This window comes from Mauremys mutica, unplaced genomic scaffold, assembly GCF_020497125.1.
Source record: "Mauremys mutica isolate MM-2020 ecotype Southern unplaced genomic scaffold, ASM2049712v1 Super-Scaffold_277, whole genome shotgun sequence".
In the NCBI taxonomy this organism is placed as follows: Eukaryota; Metazoa; Chordata; order Testudines; family Geoemydidae; genus Mauremys; species Mauremys mutica.
This window is the reverse complement of record NW_025423355.1, coordinates 67,006-85,731: the sequence shown is the minus strand read 5'-3', so window position 1 is coordinate 85,731 and position 18,726 is coordinate 67,006. Positions and strand designations below refer to the sequence as shown.

At 66.5% G+C, this 18,726-nt stretch overlaps 1 protein-coding gene across 2 annotated transcripts; it reads right to left on the bottom strand.

Annotated features, from left to right (window-relative positions):
• Positions 1–10,271: 10,271 nt before the first annotated feature.
• On the bottom strand, positions 10,272–16,848 carry TRIP6 (thyroid hormone receptor interactor 6). Of its 2 annotated transcripts, none has more exons than XM_045001499.1 (10): positions 16,609–16,848; positions 15,589–15,814; positions 15,361–15,479; positions 14,840–14,959; positions 13,726–14,298; positions 12,476–12,566; positions 12,146–12,315; positions 11,184–11,362; positions 10,975–11,095; positions 10,272–10,539 (listed from the first exon to the last, which is right to left on the bottom strand). In XM_045001499.1, the coding sequence occupies exons 2-10, from the start codon at positions 15,803–15,805 to the stop codon at positions 10,408–10,410; spliced, it is 1,722 nt and encodes a 573-aa protein (XP_044857434.1). In that variant the 5' UTR covers positions 15,806–15,814; positions 16,609–16,848; the 3' UTR covers positions 10,272–10,407. The 2 variants fall into 2 exon arrangements, with proteins under 2 accessions (XP_044857434.1, XP_044857435.1); XM_045001500.1 differs by having other exon boundaries at positions 15,616–15,814; positions 16,609–16,844.
• Between the last annotated feature and the right edge of the window lie 1,878 nt (positions 16,849–18,726).

Genomic DNA, 18,726 nt, shown 5'->3' with positions numbered 1-18,726 from the left:
TCCATCCATCTCACCCCAGTGCCCTCCATCCCCCACATCCATCCATCTCCCACAGCCCTCCATCCATCTATCCTTCCCTCCCTCCCTCCCTCCATCCATCTCACCCCAGTGCCCTCCATCCCCCACATCCATCCATCTCCCACAGCCCTCCATCCATCTCTCCTTCCCTCCCTCCCTCCCTCCCTCCATCTCACCCCAGTGCCCTCCATCCCCCACATCCATCCATCTCCCACAGCCCTCCATCCATCTCTCCTTCCATCCCTCCCTCCATCCATCCATCTCACCCAGTGCCCTCCATCCCCCACATCCATCCATCTCCCACAGCCCTCCATCCATCTATCCTTCCCTCCCTCCCTCCCTCCATCCATCTCTCCCCAGTGCCCTCCATCCCCCACATCCATCCATCCCACATAGCCCTCCATCCATCTCTCCTTCCATCCCTCCCTCCATCCATTTCTCCCCACTGCCCTCCATCCCCCACATACATCCAACTCCCACAGCCCTCCCTCCATCTCTCCTTCCATCCCTCCCTCCATCCATCTCACCCCAGTGCCCTCCATCCCCCACATCCATCAATCTCCCACAGCCCTCCATCCATCTCTCCTTCCATCCCTCCCTCCATCCATCCATCTCACCCAGTGCCCTCCATCCCCCACATCCATCCATCTCCCACAGCCCTCCATCCGTCCATCTCTCCTTCCATCCCTCCCTCCATCCATCCATCTCACCCCAGTGCCCTCCATCCCCCACATCCATCCATCTCCCACAGCCCTCCATCCATCTCTCCTTCCATCCCTCCATCTCACCCCAGTGCCCTCCATCCCTCACATCCATCCATCTCCCACAGCCCTCCCTCCATCTCTCCTTCCATCCCTCCCTCCCTCCATCCATCTCAACCCAGTGCCCTCCATCCCCCACATCCATCCATCTCCCACAGCCCTCCATCCCTCCATCTCTCCTTCCATCCCTCCCTCCCTCCATCCATCTCACCCCACTGCCCTCCATCCCCCACATCCATCCATCTCCCACAGCCCTCCCTCCATCTCTCCTTCCATCCCTCCCTCCATCCATCCATCTCACCCCAGTGCCCTCCATCCCCCACATCCATCCATCTCCCACAGCCCTCCCTCCATCTCTCCTTCCATCCCTCCCTCCATCCATCCATCTCACCCCAGTGCCCTCCATCCCTCACATCCATCCATCTCCCACAGCCCTCCCTCCATCTCTTCTTCCCTCCCTCCCTCCATCCATCTCACCCCAGTGCCCTCCATCCCCCACATCCATCCCACATAGCCCTCCATCCATCTCTCCTTCCATCCCTCCCTCCCTCCATCCATCTCACCCCAGTGCCCTCCATCCCGCACATCCATCCATCTCTCCCCAGTGCCCTCCATCCCCCACATCCATCCATCTCCCACAGCCCTCCCTCCATCTCTCCTTCCATCCCTCCCTCCATCCATCCATCTCACCCCAGTGCCCTCCATCCCCCACATCCATCCATCTCCCAGAGCCCTCCATCCGTCCATCTCTCCTTCCATCCCTCCCTCCATCCCTCCATCTCACCCCAGTGCCCTCCATCCCCCACATCCATCCATCTCCCACAGCCCTCCATCCATCTCTCCTTCCATCCCTCCCTCCCTCCATCCATCTCACCGCAGTGCCCTCCATCCCCCACATCCATCCATCTCCCACAGCCCTCCATCCGTCCATCTCTCCTTCCATCCCTCCCTCCATCCATCCATCTCACCCCAGTGCCCTCCATCCCCCACATCCATCCATCTCCCACAGCCCTCCCTCCATCTCTCCTTCCATCCCTCCCTCCCTCCATCCATCTCACCCCAGTGCCCTCCATCCCCCACATCCATCCATCTCCCACAGCCCTCCATCCATCCCTCCTTCCATCCCTCCATCTCTGCATAGAATCATAGAAGATCAGGGTTGGAAGGGACCTCAGGAGGTATCTAGTCCAACCCCCCTGCTCAAAGCAGGACCAATCCCCAGATTTTTACCCCAGTTCCCCAAATGGCCCCCTCAAATATTGAAACTCACAACCCTGGGTTTAGCAGGGCAACGCTCAAACCACGGTGCTGTCCCTGCCCCGTCACTCCTTTCATCCATCCCTCCATCCCCAACACACAGCCCTCCATCCATCCATCTCCTACATCCTTCTGTCCCCTACAGCCCTCCTCACCGGGCCCGACCCTGCGACGTAGCGGCTTACGAGTGACCCCAATAAATGGAGGCCAGACTGGGGTTTGGCGAAGGAATCTTGTCTCAGCGCCTCGGAGACCCTGGACGGTGCGTGAATTTAGCCGGGACGGTGGGCGGGGGTTCAATCCCAGGTGTGTCGTCAGCTCCTCGTGGAACCTGAAACTAACCACCAGCCCCCACTCGCCTCCCAGAGCCGGGGAGAGAACCCAGGAGTCCTGGCTCCCAGCCCCTCCCTGCTCTGACCCACCAGCCCCCACTCCCCTGCCAGAGCCCGGGAGAGAACCCAGGAGTCCTGGCTCCCAGCGCCCCCTGCTCTAACCCACCAGCCCCCACTCCCCTCCCAGAGCCGGGGAGAGAACCCAGGAGTCCTGGCTCCCAGCCCCTCCACCCCATTGTCGCTGCTGTGACTCACTCCCTGCAGGGATGGTGGCTGGGAGACCCATTAGCAGTGGGGGGGGGGGGCACAGCTGGTGCTGAGCTCTGACAGCCTGGCGGGGGGGAGTCTGCAGTCCCCCGCTGCAGCCTCTCTCCAGCTGCTGGTGTGAGCAGGTCACAGACGCCAGCTCTGATCCATCACCGCTGTGTGTGTGTGTGTGGGGGGGGGGAATGAAGAGGGGGCCTTGTATCTCTCCCCCTCCTTTCTGCAGCCCTGGGGAGGGCCCCCTCTCGCATACTGATCAGGGCTCCTACCCCACTCCCCTCCCAGAGCCGGGGAGAGAACCCAGGAGTCCTGGCTCCCAGCGCCCCCTGTTCTAACCCACCAGCCCCCACTCCCCTCCCAGAGCCGGGGAGAGAACCCAGGAGTCCTGGCTCCCAGCCCCGCTGCTCTAACCCACCAGCCCCCAATCCCCTCCCAGAGCCAGGCAGAGAACCCAGGAGTCCTGGCTCCCAGCGCCCCCTGTTCTAACCCACCAGCCCTCGCTCCCCTCCCAGAACCGGGGAGAGAACTCAGGAGTCCTGGCTCCCAGCCCCGCCTGCTCTGACCCACCAGCCCCCATTCCCCTCCCAGAGCCGGGGAGAGAACCCAGGAGTCCTGGCTCCCAGCCCCCCCTGCTCTGACCCACCAGCCCCCATTCCCCTCCCAGAGCCGGGGAGAGAACCCAGGAGTCCTGGCTCCCAGCCCCCCCTGCTCTGACCCACCAGCCCCACTCCCCTCCCAGAGCCGGGGAGAGAACCCAGGAGTCCTGGCTCCCAGCCCCCCCTGCTCTGACCCACCAGCCCCCACTCCCCTCCCAGAGCCGGGGAGAGAACCCAGGAGTCCTGGCTCCCAGCCCCCCCTGCTCTGACCCACCAGCCCCCACTCCCCTCCCAGAGCCGGGGAGAGAACCCAGGAGTCCTGGCTCCCAGCCCCCCCTGCTCCGACCCACCAGCCCCCACTCCCCTCCCAGAGCCGGGGAGAGAACCCAGGAGTCCTGGCTCCCAGCGCTCCCCCCTCTAACCCACCAGCCCCCACTCCCCTCCCAGAGCCAGGGAGAGAACCCAGGAGTCCTGGCTCCCACCCCCCCCCGCTCTAACCCACCAGCCCCCAATCCCCTCCCAGAGCCGGGCAGAGAACCCAGGAGTCCTGGCTCCCAGCCCCCTCAGTTCAGTGGTGGTGGTGGGGTCTGTCTGTATAAAATGTGGCAAATTGTGGGGTCCCTCCCTTCTGTCCAGCCCCTGCCCCCCAAGTTGGGTTTGAGGGGTTCTGGGGGGGCATGAAGGACACTTTGGCCAAGACCCCCCACTCATCTTAGTGCACGGATTCCTGCAGAGCACCTGGGGGTGGGGGGGGCAGTGACTTCATCAGCTTGTCCACCCCCCCAAGAGCCCCCGCTGGGAGAAATTAAGGAAAAAACCTCATCATGTTTAATAGTCAGCAGCTGAAAGGTCGGGGAGGGGTGCGGGGGGGGAGCCCCCGGCTGGGTCGAGGCCCGTTAACCCTCCCAGCGCCAGAATCGAGAGTGTTGAAGGGGGGGCAGTGAGGGGGTCACCCGCCACCGGGGGGCGGGAGGGAGACCAAAGCTGGATCCATAAAGGGCCCCGTGAGACCCCACTCCCCTCCCAGACCTGAGGAGAGAACCCAGGAGTCCTGGCTCCCAGGCCCCCCTGCTCTAACCCACCAGCCCCCAGAGCCAGGGAGAGAACCCAGGAGTCCTGGCTCCCCGCGCCCCCTGCTCTGACCCACCAGCCCCCACTCCCCTCCCAGAGCCGGGGGGAGAACCCAGGAGTCCTGGCTCCCAGCGCCCCCTGCTCTAACCCACCGGCCCCCACTCCCCTCCCCGAGCCGGGGAGAGAACCCAGGAGTCCTGGTTCCGAGCCCCCCCTGCACTAACCCACCAGCCCCCACTCCCCTCCCAGCGCCGAGGAGAGAACCCAGGAGTCCTGGCTCCCAGCCCCCCCTGCTCTAACCCACCAGCCCCCACTCCCGCCCCCAGAGCCGGGGAGAGAACCCAGCTCTGGGAGGGGAGTGGGTGGGGGTGGGCTGGGAGCCCGGACGCCTGGGTTCTCCCCCCCACTCCCGCGGGCAGGAACAGACCGGACCACAGAGCCCGTGGGTGGGAGGAAGCACGAGAACCGGTTTTATTGGGACTTGATCAGGGCATTTCAGGAGTCCCCCCAAAGCACCAGGGAACGGGACGGCAGGGCCCCCCTGGGCGGGGAGGGGTGGGGGGCCCCCAGGGGGCGGGGCTAGCAGGAGGTGAGGGTTTTCCAGTAGAAGGTCTTGCAGCCGGCTTTTCGCTCCCGGGGGGGCGCGGAGGGCAGGTGCCAGCGGGCGGCCGCATCCTGAGGAGACAGATCAGCGCGCAGGAGCCCAGAGACGGCTTCTCTCAGCAGGGCCTGGGCGGGGGAGAGACACCCAGAGTCACCCCGGCCCCCGCCAGACTCGCACCGAGAACCCAGGAGTCCGGGCTCCCAGCCCCCCCTGCTCTAACTACCAGCCCCCACTGCCCTCCCAGAGCCAAGAACCCAGGAGTCCTGGCTCCCAGCCCCCCCTGCTCTAACCACCAGCCCCCACTCCCCTCCCAGAACTGGGGAGAGAACCCAGGAGTCCTGGCTCCCAGCCCCCCCTGCTCTGACCCACCAGCCCCCACTCCCCTCCCAGAGCCGGGGAGAGAACCCAGGAGTCCTGGCTCCCAGCCCCCCCTGCTCTAACCCACCAGCCCCCACTCCGCTCCCAGAGCCGGGGAGAGAACCCAGGAATCCGGGCTCCCAGCCCCCACCAGTCCCCACTCATCTCCCAGAGCCGGGGAGAGAACCCAGGAGTCCTGGCTCCCAGCCCCCCCTGCTCTAACCCACCTGCCCCCACTCCCCTCCCAGAGCCGGGGAGAGAACCCAGGAGTCCTGGCTCCCACCCGCCCTGCTCTAACCACTAGCCCCCACTAGTGGGGGGGGCTTCTGGAAGAAATGGGGGGCCCACCCACAGGACTCCCACTGGGGTCCACCCCGCTCAGGAAACGGGGCATCCCCGTCTGACCTCCCGCCCTTGGGCATCAATCTCCTCTCTTTAGGATCTCTGCTTTCAACACTCCCTCCATGGCACCCCCTCTGTCTACACAGCCCCCCCAAATCTCTATAGCCCCCCCCCGGGTCCCCTCAATTGACACAGCAACCCTCACTCCCCCTGGAGCACCCCCTCTCTATAGCCCGCCAGGGCACCCCCTCAAAGTCTGCAGCCCCCCCTCTTTCACCCCAGCAGCCCCCAATGTCTGCAGAAGGCCCATGGTGCCCCCAAACTGCCTCAGGGCACCCCCCATTTTCTGCCCAGCCCCCCCATATACTTCCAACCCCCCCAAACGCCCTAACTCCCCCGGGGTGCCCCCCATCTACGCAACACCCCTCGCTTTCCCCAGGGCCCTGGAATTTCATCACAGCCCCCCCGACATCTGAGGTGCCCCCCAGGCTATGCAGTACCCCCAACCCCTTGGAGCACCCCAAAACTACACAGCAGGAATACACCATCCCCCCCAATCTGTGCAGCACCCCCAAAGTCCTCAGGGCCACCCCCAATCTACACAGCACCCCAATCATCTCCCTGGAGCACCCCCATTTCTGTACAGCACCCCCTCAATTTCTACAGGACCCCCAATCCCTGCCGCCCCCCTAAATTCCCCCTCCCCCCAGGGGCCCTCTGACCATACCCGCCCCCCCATCTCACCTGGCTCCCCCGGCGGGGGGTGCGGAGCCGGGGGGGGCCGGCGAGCCCCCCAGGGCGCAGCGCAGCGCTGGCGAGGAGGACGAGGACGAAGAAACGTGGCCACCCCATGCTGCCGCCGCTCACCCCCAAATCCGGCCGCCGGCCACCGAGCTGGGAAGCGGCCAGGACCGGTGTGTGCCCAGCCCCCCCCCCCGCCTGCTCCTTATAGACACCCCCGCCCCCCCAGAGAGTGGGGGAGCAGCCCAGCCAATGAGCCGCCGGGGGGCATGGTGTGGGGGGGGGAGGACAGGCAGGGGGTGCTGGGAGGAGGGGAAGATGGGAAGAGGGCGGGACATGGGGAGGGCAGCTGGGAGGGGGAGTGATTGGGGCTGGCGTGTGGGGCACAGTTCAAGGGGGGGGCTGCATGAGGGGGGGGTCCCTGCCACCCCCACCCAGACACCCCCCCCCGGGAGTGAAGGAATCATTGGGGGGGGGGGTGTGGAAGCCTCCTGGGTGGGTTCAGACAGACACAGAGGGATCCCCCCAATTCTGTCCACTCGCCCCCCCTCCCGTAAGCCAGGCCCCGGGGACGGAGGGGAGCTGGTGCCCCCTAGAGGGGACAGGCCACTGCCCCATTCCCGCCCCCCCTGAGCCAGCCAGTCCCCGCCCTGGGGCCGGGTGGGAGCCGGCGCCCCCTAGAGGGGACAGGCCCCTGCCCCCTGGAGCTGGCCACCGGAGTTTGAACGCGACCTGCCCGCTCAGCTCATGGGATGGAGGATTCGGGTTCAGGAAGACGGGGCAGGATCCCGGGCTCGAGTCGGCTCGAGTCCTGAAGCGGAAAGCCATGACGCGCCAAAATCAGCCGGGAGGAAATGAAACGGCTCAGAAAAATGCCACTGGGGCTTGGGGATTGTGTCAGAACGCTTCGCAAGGGGGAAAAAGCCGGCTAGGTTAAAAAACCGAAATAAAAAATGGACCTGGTTCTGAGGGGAAAGTGACGGCGATAAAAAGATGAACATGGAACAAATAGAAGAAAAGGGGAGGTTGATTGTGCCGAACAGAAATCAGAAGCGAGGAATCATAGTACATTGATAAGGGAAGCAAAAGGGCCACGACGCGCTGTGGCCTGCACAGTTAAGGAGGTGGGTTGTTGCTTTTTTAAATCATGCTAAGACAAACAGACATCTAGGACCAACAAACACAGGCCATACTTACAGGGTGGGGGGCTTCATCCCGGGAAGTGGGGACTCGGAAAAAGATTTGGGCGGCCTGGAGGAGCAGCTGAACACGAGCTCCCAGGGCGACGCTGTGGCTAAAAGAGCGAATACGCTCGTGGGACGTATAAACGGGGGAATCTGGAGCAGGAGGGGCAGGGAGGTGATTTCATCTCTGAATTTGGCCCTCGTGCACAATTCAAGTCGGACGGGGCTAAATTGGAGCTGGAAAAGAGCCGCACGAAGGATTAAAGGATTAGAAAACCTGCCTTTGCTGGGTCAGCCTCACGGAGCGCCAGCGATTTAGCTTAGTGCAGAGAGGGTGAAGAGGCGACTTGGAGGGATGATTTCAGGACGGGACTGTGGCCAGGGTTGTACGGGTCAAAGCAGAGCATGGCGGTCCGGGCGTCGGAATCTAGAAAATCCAGGAGTCCTGGCTCCCAGCCCCCCCTGCTCTAACCCCCCAGCCCCCACTCCCCTCCCAGAGCCGGGGAGAGAACCCAGGAGTCCTGGCTCCCAGCCCCCCTGCTCTGACCCACCAGCCCCCACTCTCCTCCCAGAGCCAGGGAGAGAACCCAGGAGTCCTGGCTCCCAGCCCCCCCTGCTCCGACCCACCAGCCCCCACTCCCCTCCCAGAGCCAGGGAGAGAACCCAGGAGTCCTGGCTCCCAGCCCCCCCTGCTCTGACCCACCAGCCCCCACTCTCCTCCCAGAGCCGGGGAGAGAACCCAGGAGTCCTGGCGCCCAGCCCCCCCGGCTCCGACCCACCAGGCCCCACTCCCCTCCCAGAGCCGGGGAGAGAACCCAGGACTCCTGGCTCCCAGCCCCCCCTGCTCTAACCCACCAGCTCCCACTCCCCTCCCAGAGCCAGGGAGAGAACCCAGGAGTCCTGGCTCCCCGCCCCCCCTGCTCTAACCACCAGCCCCCACTCCCCTCCCAGAGCCAGGGAGAGAACCCAGGAGTCCTGGCTCCCAGCCCCCCCTGCTCCGACCCACCAGCCCCCACTCTCCTCCCAGAGCCGGGGAGAGAACCCAGGAGTCCTGGCTCCCGGCCCCCCCTGCTCTAACCCACCAGCCCCCACTCTCCTCCCAGAGCCAGGGAGAGAACCCAGGAGTCCTGGCTCCCAGCCCCCCCTGCTCTGACCCACCAGCCCCCACTCTCCTCCCAGAGCCGGGGAGAGAACCCAGGAGTCCTGGCTCCCAGCCCCCCCTGCTCTGACCCACCAGCCCCCACTCCCCTCCCAGAGCCGGGGAGAGAACCCAGGAGTCCTGGCTCCCAGCTCCCCTACTCTGACCCACCAGCCCCCACTCCCCTCCCAGAGCTGGGGAGAGAACCCAGGAGTCCTGGCTCCCGGCCCGCCCTGCTCCGACCCACCAGCCCCCACTCCCCTCCCAGAGCGGGGGTGAGAACCCAGGAGTCCTGGCTCCCAGCCCCCCCTGCTCTGACCCACCAGCCCCCACTCTCCTCCCAGAGCCGGGGAGAGAACCCAGGAGTCCTGGCTCCCAGCCCCCCCCCGCTCTAACCCCCCAGCCCCCACTCTCCTCCCACAGCCCCGAAGGGTACCCCAGGAACCCCTCTGAACAGAAGAAAGCAGGACAGTGTATTGCCAAGAGTGAAAAAACAAATCTTTAATCCACCCCCACGCCTAGAAAGGGGGGGGGTTAACAGGGTCGGGGGGGGAGGGTGAAGCATGCAATGGAAATTGTTAATGGTGATGAAGGAACCCCCTCCCCTCCCCGAGCCAGGGATAGAACCCAGGAGTCCAGCTGGGCCCCCCTTCCGCCCCTCCCCGAGCCAGGGATAGAACCCAGGAGTCCTGCCCCGCCCCGCCCAGGAGCAGGGGATGGAACCCAGGCGTCCTGATACACACAGCTGGGGGGTTGTTAGGGTGCATCATCTGCCCCCTGAGAGCAGCCCAGGGGCCGAAGGGCCACCCCCAAAATGGGGGGGGAGTCAGGGCTCCTTCGGGGGAGGAGGCAGCCCCCCCCACTCCCCAGGGACCCTCCAAAAAAAACAAACTGACCTAGAAACTGAGGGGAGAGACCCCAAATCTCCCCCCCCCCCCATCAACTGGGCTGTGAATCCCTGGAGTGGGGAGAAATACAACCCCCCCCTCAGTGAGAAATATGGGGGAGACCCGCTGGGGAATTAAGGGGCAGCCCCTCCACACACCCCCCCCCCAGGACACAGCTGACAACATGTCAGCTGAGAGGAGGAGGCAGGAGAGAACCTTCCTGGGGGGCGGGGCCAGGAGGCTGGGGGCGGGGCCAGGAGAAATATGGGCGGGGCCAGGAGACTGGCTCACTTCCTGTCCAGCCACCAAACCCCGCCCCCTGCTTTATACCAGCTGGGGAGGGGGGGTCCCCCCTCACCCCAATATTAGAGCGGGGGGAATCCCACCCCCCTTTCTGCTGCCACCTTCCCCCCCCCCCAATCTGGACCTCCGGGCCTGGTTGGTTTTAGGGGGCTGAGGAATTGGGGAGAGGGGACCCCGAATTAACAGCTGTTGGCAGAGCAGGGACTCTGGGGGGGGCAAACGTGCCCCCAAAATGAAGGGAGAAATGGGGGAGAAGAAAGGGCTTAATAGATAACAATGGAGCTAGGGGGTAGCAAGATATGGGGGGCTCTGCCCCCCAAAATGATGGCAGAAGTGGGGTGCAGGGGGACCCCAATATTAGATGCCAACATAGCCAGGGGCAGGAATCTGGGGGGGCACAAGGCAGGTTCTTTGCCCCCTGGGGGATGGGAGAAACAGGGTTCAGGGGGACCCCGAACGGACTGATACTGAAGCAGCTGCCGGCAGTGAGGGCAGAGGGAGCCCCCACCCAGGGGGTGGGCGGGGAGCTGAGCCCCCCCCCCCCCCGAGCCCTCAGCAGTCGGTGGTGATCTTCGAGGAGAGCTCCTGGATGCGCCGGGCGCTGCACGACTTGCACAGGATGTGCCCGTCCAGGGGGTAGCAGCCCCGGCCCTCGCCCTCCGACGACAGCAGCAGCCCACACTCCTGGGGCGGGGGGGGGGGACAGAGAGTCCGTTAGAACCCAGGCGTCCGGGCTCCTACTGTAACCATGAGACCACACTCCCCTCCCAGAGCTGGGGAGGGGACCCAGGAGTCCTGGCTCCCATCCCCCCCTGCTCTAACCACCAGCCCCCACTCCCCTCCCAGAGCCGGGGAGAGAACCCAGGAGTCCTGGCTCCCATCCCCCCCTGCTCTAACCCACCAGCCCCCACTCCCCTCCCAGAGCCGGGGAGGGAACCCAGGAGTCCTGGCTCCCAGCCCCACCCTGCTCTAACCCACCAGCCCCCACTCCCCTCCCAGAGCCGGGGAGAGAACCCAGGAGTCCTGGCTCCCAGCCCCACCCTGCTCTAACCCACCAGCCCCCACTCCCCTCCCAGAGCTGGGGAGAGAACCCAGGCGTCCGGGCTCCCAGCCCCCTACCTCACACTTGTAGCACCCAATGTGGAAGCTCCGATCCAGGGCCACGATCCTGACCGTCTCCTCCTGCCCGGGCTCGGGCATGATGGCGTTGCCGCAGACGGAGCAGCGGGGGGCGAACTTCCTGCGGGGCAGCGAGAGGGGAAAGAGAGCTTAGGGCGGGGCCACAGGCTAAGGGGGCGGGGCCACAGGCTAAGGGGGCGGGGCCGTACCGGTGGAAGTCCTCGATGCAGTGCACCTGGCTGGTGGCGTCCACGGTGAAGGGGACCCCGTCCAGGCAGTGGTGGCAGACGACGCAGGTGAAGCACTGGGGGTGATAGGCCTTGCCCATGGCCCGCAGGATCCGGTCCAGGATGGGCTTGGAGCACCGGGAGCATTTCTCCAGCGTCACCTGGTGGGAGGGGAGAGAACCCAGGAGTCCTGGCTCCCAGCCCCCCCTGCTCTAACCCACCAGCCCCCCTCCCCTCCCAGAGCCAGGGAGAGAACCCAGGAGTCCTGGCTCCCAGCCCTCCCTGCTCTAACCACCTGACCCCGCTCCCCTCCCAGAGCTGGGGACAGAACCCAGGCGTCCTGGCTCCCAGTCCCCCCTGCTCTAACCCTCCAGCCCCCACTCCCCTCCCCGTGCCGGGGAGAGAACCCAGGAGTCCTGGCTCCCAGCCCCCCCTGCTCTAACCCCCCAGCCCCCGCTCCCCTCCCGCGCCGGGGAGAGAACCCAGGCGTCCTGGCTCCCAGCCCCCCCTGCTCTAACCCCCCAGCCCCCACTCCCCTCCGCGTGCCGGGGAGAGAACCCAGGAGTCCTGGCTCTCAGCCCCCCCCTGCTCTGACCCACCAGCCCCCACTCCCCTCCCAGAGCCGGGGAGAGAACCCAGGAGTCCTGGCTCCCAGTCCCCCCTGCTCTAACCCACCAGCCTCCACTCCCCTCCCAGAGCTGGGGAGAGAACCCAGGCGTCCTGGCTCCCAGCCCCCCCTGCTCTAACCACCAGCCCCCACTCCCCTCCCTGAGCCGGGGAGAGAACCCAGGAGTCCTGGCTCCCAACCCCTCTGCTCTAACCCACCAGCCCCCACTCCCCTCCCAGCGCCGGTGGAGAACCCAGGAGTCCTGGCTCCCAGCCCGCCCCCCTGCTCTAACCTCCCAGCCCCGCGCCGGGGGAGAACCCCGGCGTCCGGCGCTCACCACGTAGCAGGCCTCGCAGTACGCCCGCCGCTCCATGGCGTAGAAGGGTTGGCCGCGCAGCCGGGCGTGGCAGGTGGTGCAGGTGAAGCAGGGCACGTGGAAGACCTGGTCCATGGCCACGCAGCCCGTCCCGTCCCCCACCACGTTCTCCCCACAGCGGGCGCAGCGCCCTGGGGGGGGGCAAGGAGGGGAGGGGTCACACGGGGCCCCCCCAGCTTCTCCATGGACCCTTCCCCCACCCACCGCCACAACCATCCCATCCCCCCAGCATCCCCCTCCCTGCCCCATAAGCACCAGCCCCCCCGATCTCGCCCCCCCAGCCCCGCTCACCGAAGTATTCCCCCGCCGGCGGGTGATTCATGTCGTGCACCAGCTTCCTGGTCAGTCTGTCCAGCTCCTCCTCCGGGCGGCTCGGGGGGGCCTGGGGGAGCGAGATCTCCGGTGGAGGCTTCGCTCACGTTGATCTGCCCCCCCCGCACCCCCCCATGAGGAGGTACAATCCCCAGCAGCAAAGAACCCAGGAGTCCGGGCTCCCAGCACCTCCCTGTTCTAACCACCAGCCCCCACTCATCTCCCAGAGCCGGGGAGAGAACCCAGGAGTCCTGGCTCCCAGCCCCCCCTGCTCTAACCCACCAGTCCCCACTCATCTCCCAGAGTCGGGGAGAGAACCCAGGAGTCCTGGCTCCCAGCCCCCCTGCTCTAACCCACCAGCCCCACTCCCCTCCCAGGGCCGGGGAGGGAACCCAGGAGTCCGGGCTCCCAGCCCCCACCTGTCCCCACTCATCTCCCAGAGCCGGGGAGAGAACCCAGGAGTCCGGGCTCCCAGCCCCCCCTGCTCCGACCCACCAGCCCCCACTCTACTCCCAGAGCCGGGGAGAGAACCCAGGAGTCCTGGCTCCCGGCCCCCCCTGCTCTAACCCACCAGCCCCCACTCCCCTCCCAGAGCCGGGGAGAGAACCCAGGAATCCGGGCTCCCAGCCCCCACCAGTCCCCACTCATCTCCCAGAGCCGGGGAGAGAACCCAGGAGTCCTGGCTCCCAGCCCCCCTGCTCTAACCCACCAGCCCCACTCCCCTCCCAGGGCCGGGGAGGGAACCCAGGAGTCCGGGCTCCCAGCCCCCACCTGTCCCCACTCATCTCCCAGAGCCGGGGAGAGAACCCAGGAGTCCGGGCTCCCAGCCCCCCCTGCTCTAACTCCCCAGCCCCCACTCATCTCCCAGAGCCGGGGAGAGAACCCAGGAGTCCTGGCTCCCAGCCCCCCCTGCTCTAACCCACCAGCCCCCACTGCCCTCCCAGAGCCGGGGAGAGAACCCAGGAGTCCGGGCTCCCCGCCCCCCCTGCTCTATATCCCCAGCCCCCACTCATCTCCCAGAGCCGGGGAGAGAACCCAGGAGTCCTGGCTCCCAGCCCCCCCTGCTCTAACCCACCAGCCCCCACTGCCCTCCCAGAGCCGGGGAGAGAACCCAGGAGTCCGGGCTCCCAGCCCCCCCTGCTCTAACCCACCAGCCCCCACCCCCTCCCGGAGGACCCAGGGGTCCTGCCCCCCCCCCACACACGCCCGTCCATTCCCTCTCACGTTACCTGGTGCTGGTATCCTCCTCCGCCACCCGGGGGCACCTTCCCCGTCACCGCCGTCTCTTCCTTGCCCGGGGTCCCGGCGGCAGCCTGGTACGGACCCCCGGCCGCCTCCCCCGGCTTGGCCAGCCCCCCAGCCCCATAGCTCTCCCCCTTGCCTGGCCTCTTGCCGTAACCCCCCGGCTCCAGATACCAGCCCTCCTCCCCGGCGTACGGGGCCCCGCGGCCAGCTCGGGGCGAGGGGGGGGCATAGGCCTGCTCGGCCCGGTGCCTCGGTTGGCCGTAACCCAGCACCGGCTGCGCCACTTTGACCTGGACGTTAAAGGCCGGCCCCGCCGATGTGGTGTAGGACGCGGGCGTGGGCTGCGGGTAGGGCTTGTGCCCGGGGGGCACCCGCGGGTAGCCAGCGCCGTACTGCGGCGACGGCCCAGAGGAAGCCGTGGAGGTGGCAGGTTGGGGTGACAGACCGTAGGGCGAGTTCTTGGGGGCGAAGGAGCCTGGCTTGTAGGGGCCGGGCATTTTGGGGGGGCCGGGCTGCGGGGGGCCAGAGGCCGACGGGTACGGGACGGCGTCGAAGTTCTGGAGAAGAAAGGAGAGGAAAGATGAGACGTAGGCTGGTGTGGGGGTCGGGGGGACCCCTCCTGGCTTTGGGGGACCCCTCCTGGCTTTGGGGGGACCCCATATTACCAGCCCCCCAGCCTGCAAACCCACCCCAACCCTAAATGCACGGAAACGCCCATCGTTCCCCAAGGAACCCATGGTGATCGTCAACTCTTGCTAGTCCAAGCGTGACTCAGTGAAACCATCCGTATCTCGTGAGCTGTGATGGATGGACGCGCACGTCATACGCCGTTGGAAAGCTGAACGTTTTGGCTTTCCGACGGTGCCTGGCGCTCGTCTCTCTGCCCACCGGTTCAGGAGATATCGGGCAATGAAGGCGGGCCCACGGCGACGTCCCGTGAACCATCTCCAGGTCCCTCACCCCGAGGTTCGGGTCGGAACGTGATTTTCGGTGGCCGATCCCCGGGGGGACCGGGGGGAGGGAGAAAGGGGAGGGTGACACCGCCGGAAAACCCAGGATCTCGACTTTCCGACGGCGTCACACGCGGGAGCCTCCTACCTGCCTGTCCCCCCGGCGTTGCGGGCCGGCGCTCTCCATATCCGCCAACATACTGGTGAGCGAGTCGATCTGGGCGTCGATGCTGGAGGGGCGGGGCGGCCCCGGGTCTAGGGCGGACCCCTACGGAAACAGACCAGGAGCGGGAGGGGATTAGGGTGTGGGGCGAGCAGGCCCGTCCGCGGGGATCGTGCCGGCCAGCGGCTGTCCTAGCGGCGGGTAGTTCCGGAGGGTAACGGGAATCGAGCCTCATGCTCCAGGGCAGGAAATGGTCAGGAAGGAGCCGTCCCGTGGGCCCCATATGACCAAGGCAGGGGAATTATGTCTTCTCCAAGGCCCCACAGAAGCAGGACACTGGGCTGCATGGGACATAGGTCACCCCCCTTCCACCAGCACCCCAAATCCCTCTGTGAGGTGGGTCATACACCAGGCAACTCCACCCCCCAGTTCCTGCCTCGCGAGGGACCCCAAGTCCTGTCCCACCCCCGCCCCACTCCCCAGGGACCCCTGTTCCTCCCTCCTACCTGCATGTGGTACCCGCGTCCACCCCAGGGTGCCCCCGGCTCATCCTTGGCTCCAGGGGGTGCTGGGTAATGACGCTCGGGGCCGAAACCAGAGGGCAGGGAACGGGAGGGGAGGCTGCCTACAGGGGAGACAGCAATGGGTCAGACCCACAGGCCCCCTCCCTCTGTATTCCCCCCTCCACCGCCCCCCAGATTCTCCCCCCCCCCTCTTCCAGCCCTGCCACCCACCTGGATCAGACCAAAATGGGTATTTACCAGGGCCCGCTGGCTGGTAGCTCGGCCCGCTCATGCCACCCCCGTTCTGCTCCTGGGGGGCCGGCCTGGGGGGCGCGGGGACCGGGGCGTATTTCTTCTGGGGTTTGCAGAGCGCCGGAGCCGAGACCGAGACGCCGGGAGACCCCGAAGAGCTCAGCTGCTTGGGGGGAAGCCAGGTGGGACCGGACATCTCGCGGACCTGCGGGGGGGGGGGAGGGTGCAGAGAGGTTGGGGGGGGTGGGCTGGGAGCCAGGACTCCTGGGTTCTCTCCCCAGCTCTGGGAGGGAAGTGGGGGCTGGTGGTTAGAGCAGGGGGGGGCTGGGAGCCAGGACTCCTGGGTTCTCGCTAGCTCTGGAGGCGGGTGGGGACTGGTGGGTTAGAGGGGGTGGGGCTGGGAGCCAGGACTCCTGGGTTCTCTCCCCAGCTCTGGGAGGGAAGTGGGGGCTGGTGGTTAGAGCAGGGGGGCTGGGAGCCAGGACTCCTGGGTTCTCTCCCCAGCTCTGGGAGGGAAGTGGGGGCTGGTGGTTAGAGCGGGGGGGGGCTGGGAGCCAGGACTCCTGGGTTCTCGCTAGCTCTGGAGGCGGGTGGGGACTGGTGGGTTGGGTTGGGTTGGGGGGGGGGGGCTGGGAGCCAGGACTCCTGGGTTCTCTCCCCAGCTCTGGGACGGGAGTGGGGCCTGGTGGGTTAGAGCGAGGGGGGCTGGGAGCCAGGACACCTGGGTTCTCTCCCCAGCTCTGGGAGGGGAGAGGGGGCTGGGAGCCAGGACTCCTGGGTTCTCTCCCCGGCTCTGGGAGGGGAGAGGGGGCTGGTGGGTTAGAGCGAGGGGGGCTGGGAGCCAGGACTCCTGGGTTCCCAGGGGCTGAAGAGAGGTCTTCCCAGGGGACTCTGGCCCTGGGGGCGCTAAGGGGGATGGGGTCCCTGGCCAGAGGAAATGGGGGTGTCTCTGATCACGTGGGGGGGAATTCCTGCGGGGCGGGGGAACCCGATTCTTACCTGGCTCAGCTGTGGGGGGGTCCCAACCCCTCCTGCCCTGCCCCACTCGTGGGGGGGGGGAAGGGTCCCTGGCGGGGAGGAGGGTCCCGGAGGCTCCGGATCCCGCCGGCTCCGAAACTCCCCACAAAAGTTTTTTTTTTCTCCTCACTCCCCAAAAACTTTTTTAATGGACCCCTCGGTGACATCACCACATTCCAGAGGGGTCACGTGGGGATGGGAATTCCTACCACTTCCTGTGGGGGGGGCATGGGAGGGGCAGGGTAGGACTCCTGGGTTCTTCCCCCTCCCACGGTTTTGGGAGGGGAGCAGGGCCTGGTGGGTCAGAGCAGGGGGGGCTGGGAGCCAGGACTCCTGGGTTCTCTCCCTGGCTCTGGGAGGGGAATAGGGGCTGGTGGGTCAGAGCAGGGGGGCTGAGAGCCAGGACTCCTGGGTTCTCTCCCTGGCTCTGGGAGGGGAGTGGGGGCTGGTGGGTTAGAGCAGGGGGGGGCTGGGAGCCAGGACTCCTGGGTTCTCTCCCTGGCTCTGGGAGGGGAGTGGGGGCTGGTGGGTTAGAGCAGGGCGGGCTGGGAGCCAGGACTCCTGGGTTCTCTCCCTGGCTCAGGGGTGGGGAATTGGATCCGGGGCCTTTCCCCTTCCAGGAGTGTGGGCTCCAATCCGGTCCCCGGCCAGCCAAGCTCTGGGTCCCTGGGTCCTCTCCAGCCTTATCAGGAAAGTCTGAACAGCTGTTCGCCTGGGGCGGGGCGATGTTATGGCTTCTTGTCCTGGCCCCTGTCACGCCGGGCACTGCCCGGACCCAGAATGACAGACCCTGACCCAAGGAGCTGACGAGAAACAGTGCAGGAGGGGAAACTGAGGCACGGCAGTAAGAGACAGAGTCTACGTCACATAACAAAGCCGGGGAGAGAACCCAGGAGTCCTGGCTCCCAGCCCCCCCTGCTCTAACCACCAGCCCCCACTCCCCTCCCAGAGCCGAGGAGAGAACCCAGGAGTCCTGGCTCCCTGCTCTTCCCAGTTCCCCATATTGGACCCAGTTCTGCAGCGCGCCACCCGCTGGGCGAGGGGCCGACACTGCAAGCCAGGGCGATCCGCGGTCCGACATCGCCCCCTGCCGGCCACAGGCTGGAACCGACACATCCCTAGAACCCGAGTGATTAACCTGTGGGCAGCAGGGGTCAGTGGCCTGGAGGCTGGGAGCCAGGACTCCTGGGTTCTCTCCCCGGGCTCTGGGAGGGGAGTGGGGGTGGGTGGGTTAGAGCAGGGGGGACTGGGAGCCAGGACTCCTGGGTTCTCTCCCCGGCTCTGGGAGGGGAGTGGGGGCTGGTGGGTTAGAGCAGGGGGGGCTGGGAGCCAGGACTCCTGGGTTCTCTCCCCGGCTCTGGGAGGGGAGTGGGGGCTGGTGGTTAGAGCAGGGGGGGCTGGGAGCCAGGACTCCTGGATTCTCTCCCCGGCTCTGGGAGGGGAGTGGGGGCTGGTGGTTAGAGCAGGGGGGCTGGGAGCCAGGACTCCTGGGTTCTCTCCCCGGCTCTGGGAGGGGAGTGGGGGCTGGTGGTTAGAGCAGGGGGGGCTGGGAGCCAGGACTCCTGGGTTCTCTCCCCGGCTCTGGGAGGGGAGTGGGGACTGGTGGTTAGAGCAGGAGGGGGCTGGGAGCCAGGACTCCTGGGTTCTCTCCCCAGCTCTGGGAGGGGAGTGCGGCTGGGGGCTTAGAGCAGGGGGATGGGAGCCAGGACTCCTGGGTTTTATCCCTGGGTACAGATTCTGTGCCCCCCCCCGCTACTCTTTTAAGACCTGTCACTGCCTGGAGCACCCCCGCCTGCCCCCCCCCACACACACACTACTGGGAGTTTCCTGCATTTGTGACTATACCACAATGGTCTTTGTGTCCAGAAATCTATCCAGGGACCCCTCGCCCGGTGCTGAGATGCGGCCACCTCTGGGGCGGGGCGGCCGGTTACCCAGGGACCCCTCGCCTGGCGCTCAGATGCGGCCACCTCTGGGGCGGGGCGGCCGGTTACCCGGGGACCCCTCGCCCGGCGCTGAGATGCAGCCACCTCTGGGGCGGGGCGGCCGGTTACCCAGGGACCCCTCGCCCGGCGCTGAGATGCAGCCACCTCTGGGGCA